This window comes from Heloderma suspectum, chromosome 2, assembly GCF_057233095.1.
Source record: "Heloderma suspectum isolate Gila_16-S chromosome 2, 16-S_ref, whole genome shotgun sequence".
Taxonomy (NCBI): domain Eukaryota; kingdom Metazoa; phylum Chordata; class Lepidosauria; order Squamata; family Helodermatidae; genus Heloderma; species Heloderma suspectum.
In genome coordinates, this window is record NC_139459.1 from 376,078,226 (window position 1) to 376,100,376 (window position 22,151).

The 22,151-nt window shown below is 46.6% G+C and overlaps 2 protein-coding genes across 2 annotated transcripts in view; one reads left to right on the forward strand and one right to left on the reverse strand.

Moving 5' to 3' along the window:
• The window catches only part of LOC146356234 (uncharacterized), a 943,348-nt gene that overhangs the window by 464,911 nt on the left and 456,286 nt on the right, over positions 1 to 22,151 (reverse strand). The gene's annotated exons all lie outside the window — the stretch shown is intronic.
• LOC146356249 (vomeronasal type-2 receptor 26-like) lies at positions 517 to 21,308 on the forward strand. The gene is made up of 5 exons (XM_084831763.1): positions 517 to 639; positions 14,037 to 14,852; positions 17,362 to 17,589; positions 20,296 to 20,422; positions 20,568 to 21,308. Exons 2-5 carry the CDS (start codon positions 14,100 to 14,102, stop codon positions 20,600 to 20,602), a joined length of 1,143 nt encoding a protein of 380 aa, XP_084687889.1. The 5' UTR covers positions 517 to 639; positions 14,037 to 14,099; the 3' UTR covers positions 20,603 to 21,308.

Below are 22,151 nucleotides of genomic sequence, written 5' to 3' on the forward strand. Positions count from 1 at the left end.
TAAACTGAAGCTGACTGGGGGCGGGGAGGAAATACCTGCCATGGCTGTAGCCTTTGAACCTCTGCCTTGCCACCATCCAGCCTTGCCATCCACTTGGATCCGGATGAGTGCGCAGCATTTAAGGCGTGCGCCACCAGCTGGACCATGTCGTAAGTGCTGTAGCTGTCCTGGGACAGGATCCTCTCAAGCTCCTCCTGGGGCAGCGTCTCCACTTTCTCTCCCTCTCTGCATCTCGTCCAGCCTCTCACGGACAACACATGCTTGGAAAAGGAACAGTGAAATCCTTCCATCCAAAACTGATTGAGACAAGAGGAAAATGGCTTGAGATAGTCATATGTTGTCCTTCTGTTTGTTTTTGCTAAGGAGAAAGAGCCAAGGATGTAACGGAATGTACCAAAACTCAAGATCATGTTGCTGTCTTTCACAGCTGTGGTGACCCAGATGTTCCCCACAGTTGGTTTGAGTTCCCTTTCAATTATCTCTTGTATGTCAAAAGCTGGTCCAAAGTCGAAGTGAGAGTCTGCATAGCAAACAAATACATGGACTTGTCTCCACTTGTCCGATGGTTCACTTTGGAACAATGAGAATATAGGCTGCTTGTACACTGTTTTCAAGAAGGCAACACAGACACTGTTCCTGGTGAGTAAAGAAGTCAAGCTGCTTGCAGACCTCTCTCCGTTTTCACTGTCTGAAGTGAAGAGACCGATCCAGGTCCATCCGAAATGCAGGAGCAGTCGGACAATGCCCCGGTACTGGGTTTCTTCTTTGGGGACCATCCGGTAGATGAAAGGGAACTGCGTTTTATCATTAAGAAAGTGAGAAACCAAGCCGTAACTAATCTAGAGAGGAAAAGAAGAGATTGGTGTTGTGTTTTGTGTTTGGGGCAAAGATCCACATTTTGTTAATCTGAGATTCTTAATCAGTAGGCATGAATTTTATCTAAGTTATGACCTCTCAGCTCATCTTGCTTTAGAGAACTCCTGCTGCAATGCATTTCATGAGTACCATCAATGCACACCCAGAGCTAGTAAAATTCCTGTCTTGCTCATGTGTGTCTGGCTGAAGTGGGTGGATGGGTGGGGAGGGAGAACACCCCCGCCTCCACAAGGGCCCTTTGCGCTGCAGTCGTTCTTTCTGTGCTCTGCTGTGGGAGGCGCGTTGCACTCCCTGTGAGTCCCCCCCTAGGAGTGTGGACCAGGCCACCCCACCTCTGTCTGGTCTCCAAGTCTCAAACGAGTTTTGCAGCCCCACAAAGGCAGATGCTACGTGGGGCTGCCTTAATAGAAGTCAAGCTTCCAAATCCCAGGAAGTCCTAGTTCCCCTCCCCTCACACTGGTTAGGCCTCATCCGGAGCCCTGTGTCCAGTTCTGCGCGCCGTGCTTTAAGAAGGTTGCAAACAGAAGAGAAAACTGCTGAGGTGAGGAAAAATGCAGTACAGGATACTCCTTGGAAAAGGCTGACGGTTAGGAGCAGAAGAATTAGAAGCCCCTCTGCACCAGTGGCAGTAGTGGAGCTGTGGAATGGTTTCCAGGTACCTGAGGATGAGACTGGAGCACAGCTGTTGCACAAAATGCTAGTTTCGCCCCCTGGAGGCTTGTCCAATTTGTCCCAAAGAGGAGAGTCAACTTCAGGTTGGGTCCAACTCGATTTTATTGTTTGCAAACAGTTCGACAAAGGAGCTCACGCTCAAAGCAGAGTCGACCCTGGGCAACCTCCACGCTACAGTTTTATCACTCAGCTTGCATTCCTTAGCCAGCGTGTCACTTTGATTGGTTGCCAGCGGTTTGCTTAGCAACCTTATCTTAGGGTTACTGTCTGCTCATTCCAGGCATGCGCAGCTCTTACAGTACTACGTGCTGCTGAAGACACATACAATGGCTTTTAGGTTACATTTTTACTACAATTCCCCCCTCAAAAGGCTTTTCTCAAATTTATACTTTTTTTTGGTCCAGCGGTGGACTACACCCTTAAAGGCACAAACTATTATCGCTGTGGCATTGACGGTTTTCTCTAAACAGCAAGTGAGGCCTGGGACGCCTTTGTTCTAGCTACTAGAATGTTGACAACAAAAACACATTTTTTTTGAACTTTTGGAACTCAGTTTTGTTCCGTTCATCAGGAACCCTTGAAACGAGAGTGCCCTCTTTCTGTAGAGCTACTTGAGTCCTTTCAGGGGTTCATTATTCCAACGGTGACCTTCAGGTGGGTCAGCTTCCGGTGTGACCCTCTCTGGTGCAGGTGATGCCTTTATTCAGTGTGATGAATCCACTTCTTCCCTTTGGTGACTTTTATAGCAATGGGAGTGGTAAGTAGGATCTGAAACAGACCCTTCTGCTTCTTGGTAGGTAGTTCATCTTTCTAGGACGGGATTAGCACCCAATCGCTGGGATTGAGATTATGCACTGGAGCGTCTAAAGGCCAGGATTGGTGCGGTGTCGCAAACCTGTGAAAACAAAACAGACTGCAAGGCAGTAACATAACCTTGAATCTTAAAACTTTTACTTCTAAATTCACATTTAAGCTATCAGCCATAGGTAATATCCGAGGTGGGCGCTTACGGAACATTTAAAGGGTGTCAATTTAATACTTCCCTTGGGGGTGCACCGTACTGGAGTCAAGGTGATTGGAAAGGCCTGTGGCCTCTCAACTTAATCTTTAAACAAATTCTAGTGAGCATTGTCTTTAAGGCGCAGTTCATCTTCTCAACTTGACTTGTGGATTGAGGTTTCCAAGGGGGGTGTAGCTTCTAGTTAGTTTGTTATGCCTGGGCCACTCCTTGCGTCACTTGTCCAACAAAATGGGGCCCCTGATTTGATTCACTCTCTTTAGGTAACAAGAGCCTAGGGATTACTTTTCATTTGAGCTGGGGGCTCAAACATTTCTGAATTGTTTTTGAGGCACAAAGGGCAGTCAGCCACTGTTCTCAGGTCTTGGTCTAACCTGAAGGAGGTGCTATCTGCCTCGGGTGCACCCCAAATTGGGGTGTTAAAGGGGGATGATCCCTTTATTAGCTAACCATAATTTTTGAACTTCTCAATGAGCGGTTTCAAGCCTGCACGGGTGGCTTTCTTCAGAGGATACTGCCTCACGCACACAGGGCTCTCCCTTTTAAAAGAAGATTTTAACTGGTGTTATGTATTTGCTAGGGCAGGGGTTCTGTCTGCCCACACATTCATCGATCAACATTCTTTAAAATCTCAGTCCCTTTGGCCTTTGACACAATCTCGATTGCTTGAAGGGCCATCTGATAATTTGAGCCCTGCATTATTGGCAGCTGTACTACAATCTGATTATCACGGAAGAAGATTTTAGCTTGCAGTTTTGTTAACAGGTTCTGCTCCAAGAGGGCAACCAGGTATGCAGATGAAACTACAAAGGCATGTTCCAGTATGTTATTTCCAATTTTTGTGAGGAGGGGCTTACACATGGGCAATTTAATTCCCCCCCCCTTTAATTCCTTTTACAGTTACATGCTTTTCACTTTCTCTTGCCGGGGGGGCTTCACAGGGATCATAGAAAATGTGGCTCTAGTATCTACTAGGGCCCCACAATCCTTGCCACCAATCCTTACTTTTACCTTGGGATGCTCCCGAGCATTTGTTCGTAGGGTGGTGGCCCTTCAGCTAGACTCCCCGCCCCCCCCCGCTGGAGGACCCTGCCAGCGTTTGGCAGCCTTCAGGGTGAGTCTCTTTTTTTCTTCTCTTTCAACTCTGGAAAATCTTTCTTCCAGTGTCTCTTCTCTTGACAATACGCACATTTATCGAGCCCCGGTCAGCCCTTTCCTTTTCTGCCCCCCCCCCCGTCGCTTCTGTGCTCTCAAGCCACGGTTTATATCTCTGCCCATGGTGGCTGCCAGCATTGCCTTTTCCTTTTTTCAAGAATGGCACTCTTTTTATGTGCTCTCATGTGCACCATAGCTCTAAAAACTTCATGATCTGGGGTCTGATAAGGCTAAAGCAGGCGGTGATATTAAGGCTTGCTTCAATTTAAGAAAAGCCTTTTTATTTTAATTGTCCACTTCTAGTGGGTAATATTTTTATTAAAGCTTCATACGGGGGCTTCGCCCCTTTTTATGGCTACTATAGCCTCCCTCTTGTAACAGGCACACTTATATTTTGGCTTACCTGTTCTGCAGATCATGTTTCAAATTCTCTGTGCCATGTACCAGTTTTAACTCTTTGTCTTCTCTGCAAGTTAGGCTGTTTGCCATTGCTTCGACAGAAACTCACTTGCTTAGATCTTCTTACTAATCTCAACGACACACATTTGGGATAAGCTTTCTTTCTTTTTTAAGCCTTTTTGTCTGCTACTTTCTTCTGCCTTCTTTTATACCTTTTTCATATCATTAAAATCTAACACCATGACTGGAAAACATTTGTTTTGTATAGTAGGGCATGGTGGAGCGGATCTAACCATTATACTGCTCCTCTGACTGCATGGTCAGGGCCCCGCAAAATCAAGGGAAGGGCGTTCTCATATGTGGAAAGAGTTCCAAGCCACCATTTTTGCATCGTCAACTCCACAATGCATGAGTTTTGGCAGAGTGTCAGGTTTGCCTCTGAGCAAATGGAACGTCAGAACAGTTCAGATTTTGAGAAAGAGCTGGAACACATGGGGCAGGAACTTTCTCAGGCGTCAGAAACACAGCTTGGCTTAGAAGTATCATGGGAGAATGGGGGACTCTTTCCCTCTCACCTCTTAAGTTAAGAGAATTTGCTGCCCCCCTTTTTAAAGGGAAACTAACTTTCGTAGTTTCTCTTTGAACTTTTTGAAGGCTGTTTCCTTTGTAGTCTGTGAATCTCTAGCAATTTGCATATGTGTGCTTCATTAGGGTAAATGAAATCAAAGCCTTGGAAATCATAGAATCATAGAATAGTAGGGTTGGAAGGGGCTTACAAGGCCATCTAGTCCAACCCCCTGCTCAGTGCAGGAATCCAAATCAGAGCATCCCTGACAGATGGCTGTCCAGCCTCGTCTTGAATGCCTCCGGTGTGGGAGAGCCCACCACCTTCTTAGGTAATGGGTTCCATTGTCATATTGCTCTAACAGTTAGGATGTTTCTCCTGCTGTTCAGCTGGAATCCAGCTTCCTGTCACTTGACTCCATTATTCCGTGTCCTGCGCTCTGGGATGATCGAGAGGAGATCCTGGCCTTCCTCTCTGGGACAACCTTTCAAGTACTTGAAGAGTGCTATCAGATCTCCTCTCAGTCTTTTCTTCTCAAGGCTAAATATACCCAGTTCTTTCAGTCAAATGTAGCTTTTTATCTGAGTGTTGAAATCACAAATCAAACTGTACACTGAGCTGATCACAAACAAACACACAATCTACAACAACGGGAGTTTAAGGCTATGACAAGCCTCACAGTACTTTTTACGGCAAGTCTTTAATTGTCTAAAGTTTCAGTCCATGTGCAGAGTGCCTTTAACAAAGAAGGCTTTGGGCCATAAAGAAGAGATGTTATTAACAAAAGCTCTTTGTCTCTTCATCAGTTCCAATGGGGAAGGTGTAACCTTACACCTCTTTTTTTTATAGGGGTGGACAAAAGTCCCTTACCTGTCCTTGAAGGACGTTCGCGGTGGGGGGGAGGCGCTTCGCTGCTCCCCCCGCGAAGTTCCAGCCAGGGGGGGAGGCTTTCCGCCTCGGCCCGGCCGAAATTCAGGCTGGGGGGAGGCTTCCCGCCTCGGCCCGGCCGAAATTCAGGCCAGGGAGGAGGCTTCCCGCCTCGCCCGGCCGCGAACGTGAAAGTTTTTTAAAAAAACAAAAATGCCCCCTGATAGGCTACGTGACGATTCACGTAGCCTATCATGGCTAGATCTGCAAAGTCAGCCGTGATAGGCTACGTCAATTGTCACGTAGCCTATCACGGGTGACTTAAAAAAAAAAAAAGTGCGTACGCTAATGGCGGCCCCCATAGGGAGCCGCCATTCGCGTTCCTTATTTAGTCGCTGTAGTCTACATAAATGTTTATGTAGACTCCGGCGAAAATAAGGGCAACGCAAATAGTGTTGCCCTTATTTTCGCCGTAGTCTACGTAAATCTTTACGTAGACTACAGCGACCAAATAAGGAACGGGAATGGCGGCCCCCTATGGGGGCCACCATTATCCGTACACACTTTTTTTTTTTTTAAAGTCACCCGTGATAGGCTACGTGACGATTGACGTAGCCTATCACGGCTGACTTTGCAGATCTAGCCGTGATAGGCTACGTGAATCGTTACGTAGCCTATCAGGGGGCGTTTTTTTTTTTTCTTTTATTGCAATGGCGGCGGCAGCAGCCGGTCGAAAGACCGGCTGCCGCTCCCGCCCCACTCGAACACCCGCCGAACCGCCAGCCGGACCCGCCGCCGGGAGGGACATTCGGCGAAGGTAAGTCCCGTCCTGGGGGGGGGGGTGCGGGGGGCGGGGGGGGTTCGGAGGATTTCTCCCCGAAGCTCCCTTCAGACCTTTTCACTCAATTTTGCAAGGTCAAGAGCAGGAAGAACGGGACCGTATGTGCGGGGGCAGTGTACGTATCTCTTTGCTCAGTACACTAGTTGAGATTTGCTTTCCTCACTAGATGATTTTTGGGTTTGTTCTTATCTGTAAAACTCAGCTCCTTCCTGTCTACCAGGGGGTCCCAAAGAAGAATGCCAGAGCCTCGGGGTCGTCCAAATGCTCCTGTCTATCAGATGGAGGTGGACATAAATAGCACCCTGGGCAAGGAACCCCTTCACTTATACCAAGCTTGAAAGAAAATATGTATAATGCTTATAGCGTCTGTTTGGGGGCTGGACTTTTTTGGGCGTTTGTAGTGCTTATAGTGCTTGGTAATGCTTTAATCTACATGAACATGACTATTACATACATGTAAACTAAGCACATACATGAGGGATCTTTTGGAGTTGAACTCTGGGGGCCTGATACCTGAGGCCCCCAGAGAAGGGTAAAAGAGAACACACACTAAAATAATCAGTAGGAAAGCTAGGTGGAATGGGACACACAGAAAAATTTCTCTCTGTGTGTATAAGTGTGTTCTCGTTGTTGTTCAGTCGTTAAGTCGTGTCCGACTCTTCGTGACCCCATGGGCCATAGCATGCCAGGCCTTCCTGTCCTCCGCTCTCTCCCGGAGTGTGCTCAAGTTCACATTCATTGCATCGGTGATATCCAGCCATCTCATCCTCTGCCGTCCCCTTCTCCTTTTGCCTTCAGTCTTTCCCAGCATCAGGGTCTTTTCCAGGGAGTTTTCTCTTTGCATTAGGTGGCCAAAATATTGGAGCTTCAGCTTCATTATCTGTCCTTCCAATGAGCACTCAGGGTTGGTTTCCTTTAGGACTGACTGATTTGACCTCCTTGCAGTCCAGGGGACGCGTAAGAGTCTTCTCCAGCACCACAGTCCGAAAGCATCAATTCTTCAACGCTCAGCCTTCCTTATAGTCCAGCTCTCACAGCCATACGTTGCTACTGGGAAAACCATAGCTTTGATTATACGAACCTTTGTTGGCAAGGTGATGTACCTGCTTCTTACTATGCTGTCTAGGTTAGCCATAGCTTTCCTCCCAAGGAGCAAGCGTCTTTTAATTTCATGGCTACAGTCACCGTGTGCGGTGATCTTGGAGCCCAAGAAAATAAAATCTGTCACTGCTTCCATTTCTTCCCCTTCTACATGGCAGGAAGTGATGGGGCCAGATGCCATGATCTTAGCTTTTTTTAATGTTGAGTTTCAAACCAGCTTTTGCACTCTCCACTTTCATCCTCAACAAGAGGCTCTTTAGATCCTCTTCGCTTTCTGCCATTAGGGTGGTATCGTCTGTGTATCTGAAGTTGTTGATAATTCTCCTGGCAATCTTAATTCCGACCTGTGATTCATCCAACCCGGCATTTCTCATTATGTAATCTGCATATAAGTTAAATAAGCAGTGAGACAATATGCAGCCTTGTCATACTCCTTTCCCAATTTGGAACCAATCGGTTGTGCCATGTCTGGTTCTTACTGTTGCTTCTTGACCCACGTACAGGTTTCTCAGGAGGCAGGTAAGGTGGTCTGGTACTCCCATCTCTTTAAGAAATTGCCACAGTTTGTTGTGATCCACACAATCAAAGGCTTTAGCATAGTCAATGAAGCAGAAATAGACATTTTTCTGGAATTTTCTTGCTTTCTCCATGATCCAGTGAATGTTGGCGATTTGATCTCTAGTTCCTAGGGATGGCAGATAATTCTGCCATGGATCTCGGTGCCCCCGAAATCTGTGGCGGAACGGCCTGCCACCCCCCTGCCCCCCCGCGGATCCCCCCCAGGACGAGACTCACCTGGGGCAGATCGTCCGGGTGGTGGCGGCTCCGGCGGCGGCAGCTCCGGCGGTTGGTCTTCCGTAGGGATGTCAGAGAATTTCACCACGAATCTCGGGGAGGCCAAATGCCAGCGCATTCGGCCCCCCGAAATCGGTGGCGAAATGGTCTGCCCCCCCGCCCCCCCACCAGGACAGGTCTTACCTTGGGTGAATCTCCCTGGCAGCGGCGGCTCCAGCAGCGGTTCGGCAGCGGTTTGGCGGCGGCGGCGGCAGCTGCGGCGGCCGGTCTTCTGACCGGCTGCTACCGCTGCCATTTCCAAGTTAAAAAAAAAAAAAGTGATAGGTTACTTAAAGATTCGCGTAGCCTATCACGGCTAGGTTTTTAAAAAATACCGTGATAGGCTACATAAATGTTTACGTAGTCTATCACGGCTGAGTGAGAAAAAAAAACCCTGCGCGTATGCAAATGGCAGTGCCCATGGGCGCCGCCATTTGCGTTCCTTATTTTGGCACGTCTAGTCTATGTACACTACGGCGAAAATAAGGGGAACGCAAATAGCGTAGCGGGAGCTATTTGTGTCCCTTTTTGATTCCCCGTTTTAGCCTACGTAAATATATACGTATGCTAAAATGGGGGATCAAAAAGGGACGCAAATAGCGCCCGCTACGCTATTTGAGTTCCCCTTTATTTTCGCCATCATAATCTACGTAAATATTTATAAGGAATGCAAATGGAGGCGGCTGTACCCGCCGCCATTTGTGTACGCGGTTGTTTTTTTTACCAGAGCCCTCCGTGGCCGGAAATCTGGCTACGGACGGCTCTGGACTGGCTGGGTCTGGCCGGCTGCTCCACGGAGCTGCTGCGGAGCACAACCTGCTGCAGAGGATTCCAGGGGGGAGAAACAGAGCGCCTCCCTCCCATCCAGGATTCCGGGCGGAGGGACGGAACGCCTCCCCCCCCACTACAAACATAATCCGCGAACAGGTAAGTGACTTTCGTACATCCTTACTAGTTCCTCTGCCTCTTCGAAACCACGCTTGTACTTCCAGTAGTTCTCGGTTCACGTACTGCTGAAGCCTAGCTTGTAGGATTTTGAGCATCACCTTGCTGGCATGGGAAATGAGTGCAATTGTAAAATTAAATTCTTAATTAATTAATTAAGAATTTTCCACAGTTTGTTGTGATCCACACAATCAAAGGCTTTAGCATAGTCAATGAAGCAGAAATAGACGCTTTTCTGGAATTCTCTTGCTTTCTCCATGATCCAGCGAATGCTGGCGATTTGATCTCTAGTTCCTCTGCCTCCTCGAAACCCAGCTTGTACTTCCGGTAGTTCTCGGATCACATACTGCTGAAGCCTAGCTTGTAGGATTTTGAGCATCACCTTGCTGGCATGTGAAATGAGCGCAATTGTGCGGTAGTTTGAACACTCTTTGGCGTTGCCCTTCTTTGGAATTGGAACATAAACTGACCTTTTTCAGTCTTGTGGCCACTGTTGAGTGTTCCAGATTTGTTGGCATATTGAATGCAGCACTTTAACAGCACCATCTTTTAGGATCTTAAATAGCTCAGCTGGAATACTGTCATCTCCGCTAGCTTTGTTGTTAGTCATGCTTCCTAAGGCCCACTTGACTTCACTCTCGAGGATGTCCGGCTCAAGTTCAGTGACCGCACTATCATGGCTATCAGGGACATTCAGATCTTTCCTGTATAGTTCTTCTGTGTATTCTTGCCACCTCTTCTTAATCTCATCTGCTTCTGTTAGGTGCCTGCCTTCTTTGTCCTTTATCATGCCCGTCTTTGCACAAAACGTTCCCTTGAGATCTCCGATTTTCTTGAAGAGATCTCTAGTCTTTCCCATTCTGTTGTTTTCTTCAATTTCTTTGCATTGTTCATTTAAGAAGGCCTTCTTGCCTCTCCTTGCTATTCTCTGGAACTCTGCATTCAGTTGCGTATATCTTCCCCTTTCTCCCTTGCTTGTCGCTTCCCTTCTTTCCTCAGCTACTTGTAAAGCCTCATCAGACAGCCACTTGGCTTTCTTGCATTTCTTTTTCTTTGGGATGGATTGAGTTGCTGCCTCCTGAACGTTACGGACCTCCGTCCATAGTTCCTCAGGCACTCTGTCTATCAGGTCTAATCCCTGAAATCTATTCGTCATCTCCACTGTATATTCATAAGGGATTTGATTTAGGTCATAGCTGAATGGTTTAGTGGTTTTCCCGACGTTCTTCAATTTAAGCCGAAATTTTGCGATAAGAAGCTCATCATCGGAGCCAGTCAGTTCCAGGTCTTGTTTTGACTGACTGTATAGAGCTTCTCCATCTTTGGCTGCAAAGGACATAATCAATCTGATTTCGATATTGTCCATCTGGTGATGTCCATGTGTAGAGTCGCCTCTTGTGTTGTTGGAAAAGAGTGTTTGCTATGACCAGCGTTCTCTTGGCAAAACTCTATTAGCGTTTGTCCTGCTTCATTTTGTACACCAAGGCCATGCTTGCCTGTTATCCTGGGGATTTCTTGACTCCTACTTTAGCATTCCAATCCCCGATGATGAAGAGGACATCTTTTTTTGGTGTTAGTTCTACAAGGTGTTGTAGGTCTTCATAGAACTGATCAACCTCAGCTTCTTCAGCATCAGTGGTTGGGGCATAGACTTGAATTACTGTGATGTTGAATGGTTTGCCTTGTATTCATACTGAGAATACAAACATTCTATTGTTTTTGTGATTGTACCCCAGTACTGCTTTTCCCACCCTTTTGTTGACTATGAGTGCTACTCCATTTCTTCTAAGGGATTCTTGCTCTTGCCTTAACGGCTTGGGGCCAGGTTACCTTAAGGATCGCCTTCTCCCATATGTGCCTGCCCGGACCTTAAGGTCATCATCAGCGGCCCTTCTCCGTGAGCCCCTGCCAAAGGAAATGAGGCGGGTGGCTACTAGGAGGAGGGCTTTTTCTGTTGTGGCACCCCGGCTCTGGAATGAGCTCCCTAGTGAGGTTCGCCTGGCGCCTACATTGTACTCCTTTCGGCGCCAGGTGAAGACCTTTTTATTTTCCCAGGCATTTTAGCTTTCTAAATTTTTATCTTTGCTGTTTTAAATCTATATTTTAAATTCCTGTACTGCTGCTAGGTGTTATTGTGGTTGTATTGTTATATTGTGGTTTTAATGTTCTATATATTTTAAATTGTTTTATTGTGTGTTGTTTGGTTTTAATTTTTGTGAACTGCCCAGAGAGCTTCGGCTATTGGTCGGTATAGAAATGAAATAAATAAATAAATAAATAAATAAATAAAATTGCTCACAATAGTAGATACGATGGTCACCTGAATTAAATTCGTCCATGCCTGTCCATTTGAGTTCGCTGATTCCCAAGATGTCGATGTTCAATCTTGCCATCTCATGTTTGACCACCTCCAACTTACCTTGATTCATTGATCTGACATTCCAGGTTCCTAAACAATATTGTTCTTTACAGCATCGGATTTTCTTTTCACCACCAGACACATCCACAGCTGAGTGTCCTTTTGGCTTTGGCCCAGCCGCTTCACTCTTTCTGGCGCTACTTGGAAATACCCTCTGCTCTTCCCCAGTAGCATATTGGACACCTTCCGACCTGAGGGGCTCATCTTCCGGCGTCATATCTTTTAGTCTTGTGATACGTTCCATGGGGTTTTCTTGGCAAGAATACTGGAGTGGGTTGCCATTTCCTTCTCCAGTGGACCACATTTTGTCAGAACTCTCTGCCATGACCTGTCCATCTTGGATGGCCCTGCACGGCATAGCTTATGGCTTCACTGAGTTACGCAAACCCCTTTGCCACAACAAGGCAATGATCCATGAAGGGAGTGTATAAGTGTATTTGTATTCAAAAGGTGGTGAGGGAGGTTTGGCACTTTAAAGAGAAGGGTTTTACTACAAGCTGTAAAGGACAGTGGCTAGCATTGAAATGGAAACTAGCCTGTGAGTGAGGAGTAGGGGTGTCAGAGAATTTCTCGCCGAAACTTCGGGGGGCCAAGTGCCAATGTATTCGGCCCCCTGAAGTAGTTTCAGGGAGAAATTCTCCCCCCCGCCCCCGCCCCCCCCGGGATGGGACTTACCTTTCCCAAATGTCGCTCCCGGTGGCGGGTCGCAGCAGCGGTTCGGCAGGGCTTCGACAGGGGTGGGGTTCATGAAAGGTTCATATGAGGACCCTGATGCCTCTGAGGATCAGCAGTGGCCACTATTGCATTCCCAAATGACTTTCAGAAGAACCTGTATTCCACAAGTTGTTCCAAAGAGAATCCTCTGAGATGTGAATAATCTTCCCTTCCTTGAGTGCCATTGTTTGGCAGAAAGGTGGGATGCAAATGTAATGAATGAATAAATAAATAAATGCGGAGACAAGACAGCTGGTGGGATGGTTATATGAGTTATATGAGTTATATGAGTTATAACAGTTATATGAGCGTTAGAAACTTCCTCTAAGGTTATCGGGAGGGAAAGAGAATGCAACAAAAGTATGAAATTAACCAAAAGAATTATAATGGACAAAGCAGGCCCTACAAATGTGGCAAGAAGATGAAACACTGAGCTTCTTACATGATTTTGACACCTCCATCTTATCCTCTTGCGTACGACTCTGTGGTCTGAATCCAAACTAAAACATGCTAACAATGGTGAACTCTCCCTTTTACTTCCTCCTGCACATTTCTGGAATACAAAAGCTAAGCGAAAGCATCGTCATTATGTTCCTCTAGGCACGTGAAGAACTAAACTTAGAAGCCAGAGCGAAAGGGAAAACGAAAGGCTTGCAAATAATTCCGAGTTCCATTTTCAGAAATGATGCTTAAGTCCCCAGCTTAGAAAATATTTGAAGTCCCATCTTCAGAAGATGAAAGGTTAAAACCATTTGCAAACTCTAAAGTCTAAGAATCTAAGGAGGTCCATACTTACCCAAATCCTTGGCTACAGTGGTCCGAAGAAGATCAGAAATGAAGCAGCGAGAGAAACAGCCCTAGCTACCCGTGGTTACACACTAGTTCTGGCTGAAGGTGGGGGCCCCAAGGACTGAGGAGAAAACCATCTTCCAACGGGATGCATGACTGGTTTGCATCAGGGGTCTGGAATGTAATTCTGGTGTCTCCTTAAATATGTGAACTGTGACTTGGATTCCTGTATTCTGACTTGGATTCCTGCATTCTGACTTGGACTCCTGCATTGAGCAGGGGGTTGGACTCGATGGCCTTGTAGGCCCCTTCCAACCCTACTTTTCTATGATTCTATTATTCTATGTGTCTGGAGTCTTTTAGTGGCTCTTCTGATAGGTGCCACCAAAACCCCCATTCAGATCATTCAGCCATTTCAGATTTATTTAATTATTTAAAACGTTTGTATCCCACCCTATAGCGTTACGCTCTCTGGACGGCCATCTTCAGTTTGACATAGCCTCTTCTGTCTTTTGTTAGTGAAATCTTTGAACAGGTTGACTACCAGATTCACACTACCAATTTCAGCAGAGCACAGAGTGCATGACTACAGTGCAAAGGGTCCTTGGTGTTCCCTCCCCCCTCTCCCCATTCATTCACACATGATAGAGACAGGAATTTTACTAGGTCAGCATATTGATTTGTGGTATTCATCACCTGCATTATAACAGAAGTTCTCCGGGCAGTATTATACAAGAAAATAAAATAAGTTAAAAGATAATAAATACATACGAATTAATAATTGCAGATCAACAGAATCCCAAAGACAAACAAAACACCCATCTCTTCTTTTCCTCACTAGATTAGTTATGGCCTGGTTTCTCCTGTTCTCAGCGACAAAACTCAGTCCCCTTTTGTCTACCGGATGGTCCCCAAGGAAGAAACTCAGTACCTGGGCATTGTCCGACTGCTCCTGCATTTCGGATGGACCTGGATCGGTCTCTTTGCTCCGGACAGTGAAAACGGAGAGAGGTTCGCAAGCAGCTTGACATCTTTACTCACCAGGAATGGTGTCTGTGTCACCTTCTCAAAAAGAACATCTAAAGACACTTCGTACGAAAGGTTGTTCCAAAGTAAACCACCTGACATGTGGAGGCAGGTCAATGTATTTGTTTACTATGCAGATTCTAGTTTTGACTTTTATTCATTTATTCAGATAAAACAGTTCATTGAAAAGAACCTAGAACCTATTGTGAGGAAAATCTGCATCACCACAGCCGTGAAAGACAGCAACTTGATATTGAATTTTGGTTTGATGTATTTGGAGTACATTCTTGGTTCTTTCTCCTTAGCAAAGACCAACAGACGGACAAAATATGACTACCTGAGACCGTATTCTGATCATCTTGATGATTTTTTTTTCGAGGAAGGATTTCAGTGTTCCTATTCGAAGCATGCGTTGTCTGTGAGAGGCTGGATGAGATGCAGAGAGGGAGAGAAACTGGAGACGCTGCCCCAGGAGGAGCTTGAGGGGATCCTGTCCCAGAACAGCTACTATACTTACGACACTGTCCAGGCCGTGGCGCATGTCTTAGACGCTGCGCATTCACTCATCTCCAAAGGGACAACGATGCTGCGTGGCGGCAGAACAGAACTTCAAAGGCTACAGCCATGGCAGGTATTTCCTTTCCCCTCCCAGACAGCCTCCATTTAAACAGTCGGGGCAAACGAGATGTAATGAGAATCGGGGGGGGGGGAGCCACTGCTACCCTCTTGGCGTCTATGGGGGCTTTCCTTTCACTGTGAATGACCTTGGTGGGTGGGTGTGTGGGGGTGAGGAGGACTCTGATCAGAAGGGGCGAAGTGTTAAAGCCATCCACCGGAGCCAGGTGCAGAAGACATTGTGGGAGAAAAGGCCTTGTGTCAGGCCTGAACCGAAGTATCGGGCCTGAACCAGGTCTCCAAGATGGAAAAATACAGAGAATATTGTAAGAGAGGAGCTGGGAAAAACAAGACACAAAGAACCAGGGAAGAGGGCACAATATACAATCTTGAGCACAGATACGGGAGACTCTGATTCCTATCTCATGCGGACAATGGCCAGACAGACCCATTCCCTACTGAGATAAGGTGCTGCCTTGCAGGAGGAATTTGCAGATGAGCGTGCCCCAGCGGTGCTGAAGGGCATATTCACGGTTAGGGAGCACTGATGCGTATGTAAGCACCCCCAACCATAATGTGATTGGATATAGATTTATTTATTTTTATTTATGTATGTATTACATTTATTAGCCACTCTGGGTGATGTACAACATATAATAAAACAGTTTAAAACAATAAAATTCTACAATAAAAACATTTTCTAAAATACCCTAACCCACCCCAAATGCCTGCCTGGACAACCACGTTTTTAATGCACGGCGGAAGCTCATAGATGACCTATCTAAGTGTTTAATTGGCTAAAGTCTTTCTCTCCATATTTTTGCTATGTACTCCGTTTTCCTTTAACACCCATGTAACCTGTTCCCAAATGGTAGCTCCTTGGCGAATTACCCGTGTACACACGCTCTGAATGAAGCGTGATTTCAGACACGTGAGCCCCAGCCTCATCCTGTGGGCGGGGGTGGTTCTCCTTCCCTTTTGTTCCCCACAGTTTCCCCCACAGTTTTGGCGCAGTTGGCAGGATCCGAACCTCCACCGCGGCTCCTCCACACTTCCTTCACTTCAGCAGGATAATTTTGGATACCGCGGGAGGGGGTGGGTGGGTAGAGGGGCATCTTGTTGCCGCTGTTCAACGCTGGGAGTCGGAAATCCTGGCTGATGTACTGTGGGCATCTCTACATGAAGGAAAAGCCCCGCAGTCTTGCCAGGCCTTCCTCGTTGTGGAGTCTTCCTGTGTTCACCACAGGCTCCCGAATGGTGATCGATGGCGACCATGTGATTGCCGAGAGGGGAAGTTTTCCATCTTCAGTTTTCAATGCGCCACAGCCATCTTGTGGTGGTTTAACAGCGCAACGCCAACTCGACACACTGGGGAAGGCCCAGGACAAATGTAAATGGTTCATTATCTCTGGAACTTCTCAATGCGAGATAACTGGGAAATAGCGCCAGGTTGCCCTGGAGGTTGATGATAAGGGAACTGCAAACTTCTGTGAGTGGCCAGTCACGAGCGCATAATAAATGCCTTGTGTAGAAACGCTCCGCAGATCCTCCAGAGATATACCGTAGATCTAGATCTACATTTTGCTGACTCCTGCTTTGGGATCCCACTCTGTAGGCTCCCTCCCCACAGAAGATGGGCCCACTGATATGGGGTTTCCTCAGGCAGGGGAGTTCTCTCTCTGGCTCTTTCGGTCCCTTCCTTCCTCTTGACTTGGCTCTGCTGCAGAGATGATGTGCTGTGGTGCACCCCTCCTTCAGCCCAGCACCCCCCCTTTGCCCAAGGCAAAAGTCGTTGCTAGTCAGGGAGTCAGCACGCGGATGCCAGCAGCTACACCTCAGGACAGATCATGTTGTGATATTGCCAGTACATCCTGTGCGATTCTTTGTATCAGGCACTGGCTTATTGTCTGAGGAAGAAAACCCAAATGGCACCTCCCTGGCACACAGTAAAAGTATAAATCCCTCTATTTCCGATGTTCAGGTGTGGGTGCCAATCCTTATGTAGCCAAAATGATATCAAGAGTGTTGGAAAGTCTAGTATGTCCAGTCTCAAGAGGCATGAGGAAGCCCTAATATTTGCAGAAGTAGAAAAAAAGAATATGTAGGGGGGAGGAAAAACCATAAGGGGAAAAATGCCCCACACCAGGCCAGTTAGGACAGAGCATGCTCCGTGGCAAGAGAATATGAACTCACTGCCTGTTGCAGGGCAGGGGCAGAGAACACTGGGCGGGAGAGGAGATGGAGCTGAGTCTTGTGGAGGACGACTGGTCTGATGGACTAGGGCAGGGAACAGGAGCACACCCCACGGCAACGTTTTCACGGAGGTCCCAGTGTCTGACTACTGGCCATGCTGTCTGAGGCTGATCAAACTTGTAACTGGAAGCACCAGGAGGGCACCAAGACCCCCGCCCCATTTCACGGGAGAACCTGACAATTTGGTGTGCATAAGCCATGTCCAAGCTCCGTCATCGCACTTTGCCTCATGGAGGGACACAATTCTGCCTGTGTTTTCTCTGTCGTTCTAGTTTTACCGTTTCTTCGGAGCAATCCAGTTCTCGAATGCTTCCATGAGCGGCCTGTACAAGGATGAGAATGGAGAGCTGGCAGCCGACTTTGACATTGTGAACTGGGTGCGGTTCCCCAACAGCTCGCGTGGGAGAGTGAAAATCGGGAGCATAGAGAGACAGGCGTCCCCTGGCCTGAAGTTCACCATTAACATGGAAGCCATTTTGTGGCCCTCCTGGTTTAACAAGGTAGGGAAAATTATTATTATTATTATTATTATTATTATTATTATTATTATTATCTGAAACATGTTTCTTTCTTTGTTTTCAAGAAATGTATCATATTCATGCATTGTAAAGTTATTGTTTTTCAAAAGACAAAACACCGGAAATCAATCGTTCAAACCCTTCATGGTAAAACTATTGACAGTAATTTTATAATTTTACAGTAATCTTATAATTCATTAAATGACGGAGATATGCATACTCATTTTCCAGATAATCAACATTTCAGACACCTGTAAAGAGTATTCCCTTTTGGAACTGAAGCGACTTAGCAGCAGCACTACAGCTAAGAAAATTGCCAACACACATTCTTAGTATAAAAATATTCATACAGCTTTTGCCTGTGGTTTGTTGTTGAGCCATGTATTGTCTTTCAGACAAGCAAACAAGCTACAGCTTCTTTTCTTTATTTCTGATTTTATTCTCTCCTGCCTATTTTGCCAGCCTTCAGAGCAGTTTCGTTTTCAGGCTGCTCTTGCTGGGTGCCTCTGTTTCAGGGAAGAGAGCAACACAAACCAGACAGGGATAAGCCACGGCTGGGGCTCAGACATCACAACAAGCCATGGTTTAAAGAAGCCAGACTTCATAAGCCAAGAACAAACCATGGCTTCTGTATGTGTTTTAGCCGATCATCAAACCATGTTTTGTTTATGGGATTGAGATTGGATGCAACAACAATCCAGATTTCAACAAACCGCACCATGGCTTAGCATTACAGGCAAACCAGGCCATGAAGAGTACAGTCCTATGACCACTAGACACTGTCTAGATGGCTATAGGATTTCTCGGTTTCCAGGAACTGAGGTCATCCAACCTCGGTTTCCAGAAACTGCACTTCCCTTCCTCCTCCCCCTCATAGCCAGTGCAGTTCTTTCCACACCACTGCCTTCTCCACTCCTCCCTTCCCGGAAGCTGCGGCTAGATGTGAGAAAACGCATATCTAGCCAGATATGCAGGGCAGCTGGGGCACGCAGGATAGGATCTCCTCCGGGCTCCGTCCACCCTGGATAGGGTAGTTGGTAGCCTCTGAGTTCGAGGCTGCTGACTATCTTGAAAGGATTGCGCCCTAGGTCAGATCCAGTTGCATATAAACTTGGAGTTACTGCACACTTGTCCCCACTTGCTTTTTAATTCATGTTTTATTGTAAAATTTCCACGAAACAAAGGCAAAAGAGAAAAAGAAAAAAAAAGTAGCTACAAAAAATTTGAATATATCAGTTCCGATGCATGTATATGAAATGTGTCTGCAGATGGATAAGAAGATAGACAGATGAAGGTACTGCTTTCTAAGAATCATCCATACACTTCAACAAAAGCAGACTGAATACCCATATATGGGTCCATTCCCAAATGTTGTCTTTGTACCACCCATTCAAACATTGCAAGCATTGATAGGTTTTGAATCCACTGCATAATAGGTGAGCGTTTATCCTTGCATTGTTTTAATATCAGGCTTTTAGCTGTCAAAAGGGAACAGAGAATCCATTTGCACTGACCATGCATTAATTTCTAGGAAGCAGGTAGATAATGTAAAAGGACATGTACGTCAGTAAATATTGAAGAGTGTTCCAAGACAAGGTTTATCCATATAATAACCTCCTCCCCAAAGAGGCAACATTGGGCATTGCCAAAACATACGGTTCAAAGAAGCATCAGCTGTGTTCACACGTCCTACTTAGCTGACTTAGACAAAGTCTTTTTCAAAGGACGGGGTGGCATCTATTAGACACAGAACAAGAGCTTTTACTGGCTAAGGCATAACCTGAGACCCATAGAGGCTTCAGATACAGATGATAAATCTTAATGCACATGTGTGCATGTACACACACACACACACACTTAGAACAATTATACCCTTGGCTCTTCCCAAATGGCGCCTTTCCTTTTCAGTACATGTAGCTAAAATGTAGCTCCAATCACTAACTGTCAACTGTCATTGCTTAACTGCTCTTTTCTACCTAGCTCAGACCTTCAGCCAATCAGAATCTAAGGGTGCATTGTTACACCTCCACCTTGCGATTGTGGAGTGGCAAAATTATACACCACCAAGTGCTTTCACTGCTGTGCAGTTGCGCATCGAAAGTACGCCCCTTGAAGGATGTGAGTGAAAGGCACTAGAGATTCTGTTGCATGCTTACTGCCACTAACTGAGCCCTAAAAGAGGCATTTCAGCCTAGCATGGGGACAATCTGCACCGAAGACAGGAAACAACCAAACAGTAGTCGGAGGGAAAAGGGGAGTGGAGCCAGTGAAAGGGGGCATCTGGGAACCCCAGGGGGCAGGATGGGATCCTAGGCAGGCCAGATTTTGCTCCCAGGCCTCAGGTTCTACAGGCCTGCTGCACACACTTACCTGGGAGTAAGACTCATGGAATTCAGTAGGCCTTCTTCTAAGCAGACATGTGTTTTGTTTTGTTTTTACCAGCAGATGTTTGGTCAGAAACTCTTCCATAAATAGATCATTTCATTTCATTTATTTCCTTTCTATACCACCGAATAGCCAAAGCTCTCTAGACGGTTTAACGCTGGAAATTCCAATTGTAGCTTATGTTGGAAAAGTCATGATCGTGTAGTGCTAGGAGCGGCCTGTGTCGACACATCCTAGGCTTCACTCCCAGAGACAAAAATGCACCTAACGCTTTTCTCCTGGTGCACTTGTCTCTATGATCAGACCGCGCCTCGTTCCAGGTGCTCTGAAAGCTGCTGCCCAGGATACGCCAAGGTGGTGACGGAAGGCAAGCCGGTTTGCTGCTATGTTTGTGCTCCATGTGCAGAAGGGACCGTCTCCACTCAGGAAGGTACGTCGCACCAGAGGAAAGGAGGCTGCTCCTCTGGGGAAGAGGGCAAAGTTTCACTTGGACCTCTTCCATGAAGACTTTAAATTTGTTTTGTCATGAGGATCCTTTATTGAGCTTTATATTTTTATCTCCTTCCGCATCTTAGAGAGCAGTCCAATGCCTCCTATGGCCCGGCTGTAATGTTTGTTTCTGAACCAAAGTGTGCTCTTGGCCCAGTCCTGGCAGGCAACTCATGATCTGGGGAAAAGAGGACACGACGAGAGAAATTCTTGCCCAATAAGGTTCCTGCCCAACACAGGTCTAAACCGCAGGGTAAACCCACAGAAAACAAGTCGGGAAATTCCTGTAGAACTGTAAAACTGCAGAATAACAAGATGTGTCAGAAAAGACAGAAGCCGGAGGGTTTACCCTAGGTTGGGGATGGCTCTTTGAAGGGGCTGGACTGGCCCATTATACAAAATCGCTTCACGTATCATGTTCAAGTTTAAAACTGGAATTGTAAAGGAAAAATATTGGATGCCGTCACTCTAAGCAGGGGGTAACGTCTGCTAGGAGATAGCTGTACTGGTAGCGTATGAACTATACCTTGTCTTGTTTTCTTGTCTTATTTTAACTTTTGTCAGCTAATGTGATAGCATTGTTTTCTTTCGATAACTATCTTAAATATATTTGCTCTTTGTTAATAACAAATGCTGTTGTTGCTGGTTTTATTGTCGGCTTTTATTGTGGTTTTTATTTGCTATTTTATTGTGTTTCTGATTTATCGCTTTTAAAATTCTGTTTTTTCTGTATTTTATTGCCGTGAGCCGCCTTGGGAGGGCTTCTGCCCTGAAAGGTGGCCAAGACATTTTCTAAATAAATTAAATAAACAAATGTTTAAAATATGATGGATGAACATCTACATATCCTATGAACATCATACAGACTCTGGGGCAATCTACATTACAACTTTAAACTTGTTTCAAACCAGTTTATCTAAAGGGAACCTGCAGTTTCATGAGGGTACTGAGAATTCTTTGCTAGAGACCCCTGTCCTCTGCCCAAGTGGCCCCTCTTCCTAGATCTACAATTCCCAGAATTCCTGTATTTGGCAGCCGTAATCACTAAAAACTAGGGGTGCACAAAACACCGCTTACCTGGCACCGCCGGGTTCCGCAGGTGGGGGGAGGCGCTCCGTCCCTCCCCCCGGAATCCTCGATGGGGGGGAGGTGCTCTGTCCCTCCCCCCGGAATCCTTGACAGGGGGGAGGTGCTCTGTGCCTCCCCCCAGAATCCTGGCTGGCCGGCTCTGCTCTGCGGCCAAACCGCGGAGCTGCCGGCTGGCTCTGCCCGCCCGCAGCTGGACATCCGGCCGCTGGGCAGCCCTGCAGGGAGGCAAATGGCAGCTGCCGTAGCCGCCGTCATTTGCATCCCTGTAGTGAGCCGTGATAGGCTATGTAAATATTTACGAAGCCTATGACGACGGGGGGGGGGTGAAACCCAGCATACGCAAATGGCGGTAGCCGCCGCCTTTTGCGTCCGCTGGGTTTTTTCCCCCCCCTGCCATGATAGGCTACGTAAATACTTACATAGCCTATCATGGCCTCCGCAGGGACGCAAATGCTATGCCTATTGTCCTGAGAGTGAGCCCCAGTGAACAGAATGGGACTTACTTTTGCATTGATGAACGTAACGCTGTATGGAATGAGCAGTATTGAATTGTTTGGTGAATTCCCAGTAAGAGATGTGGG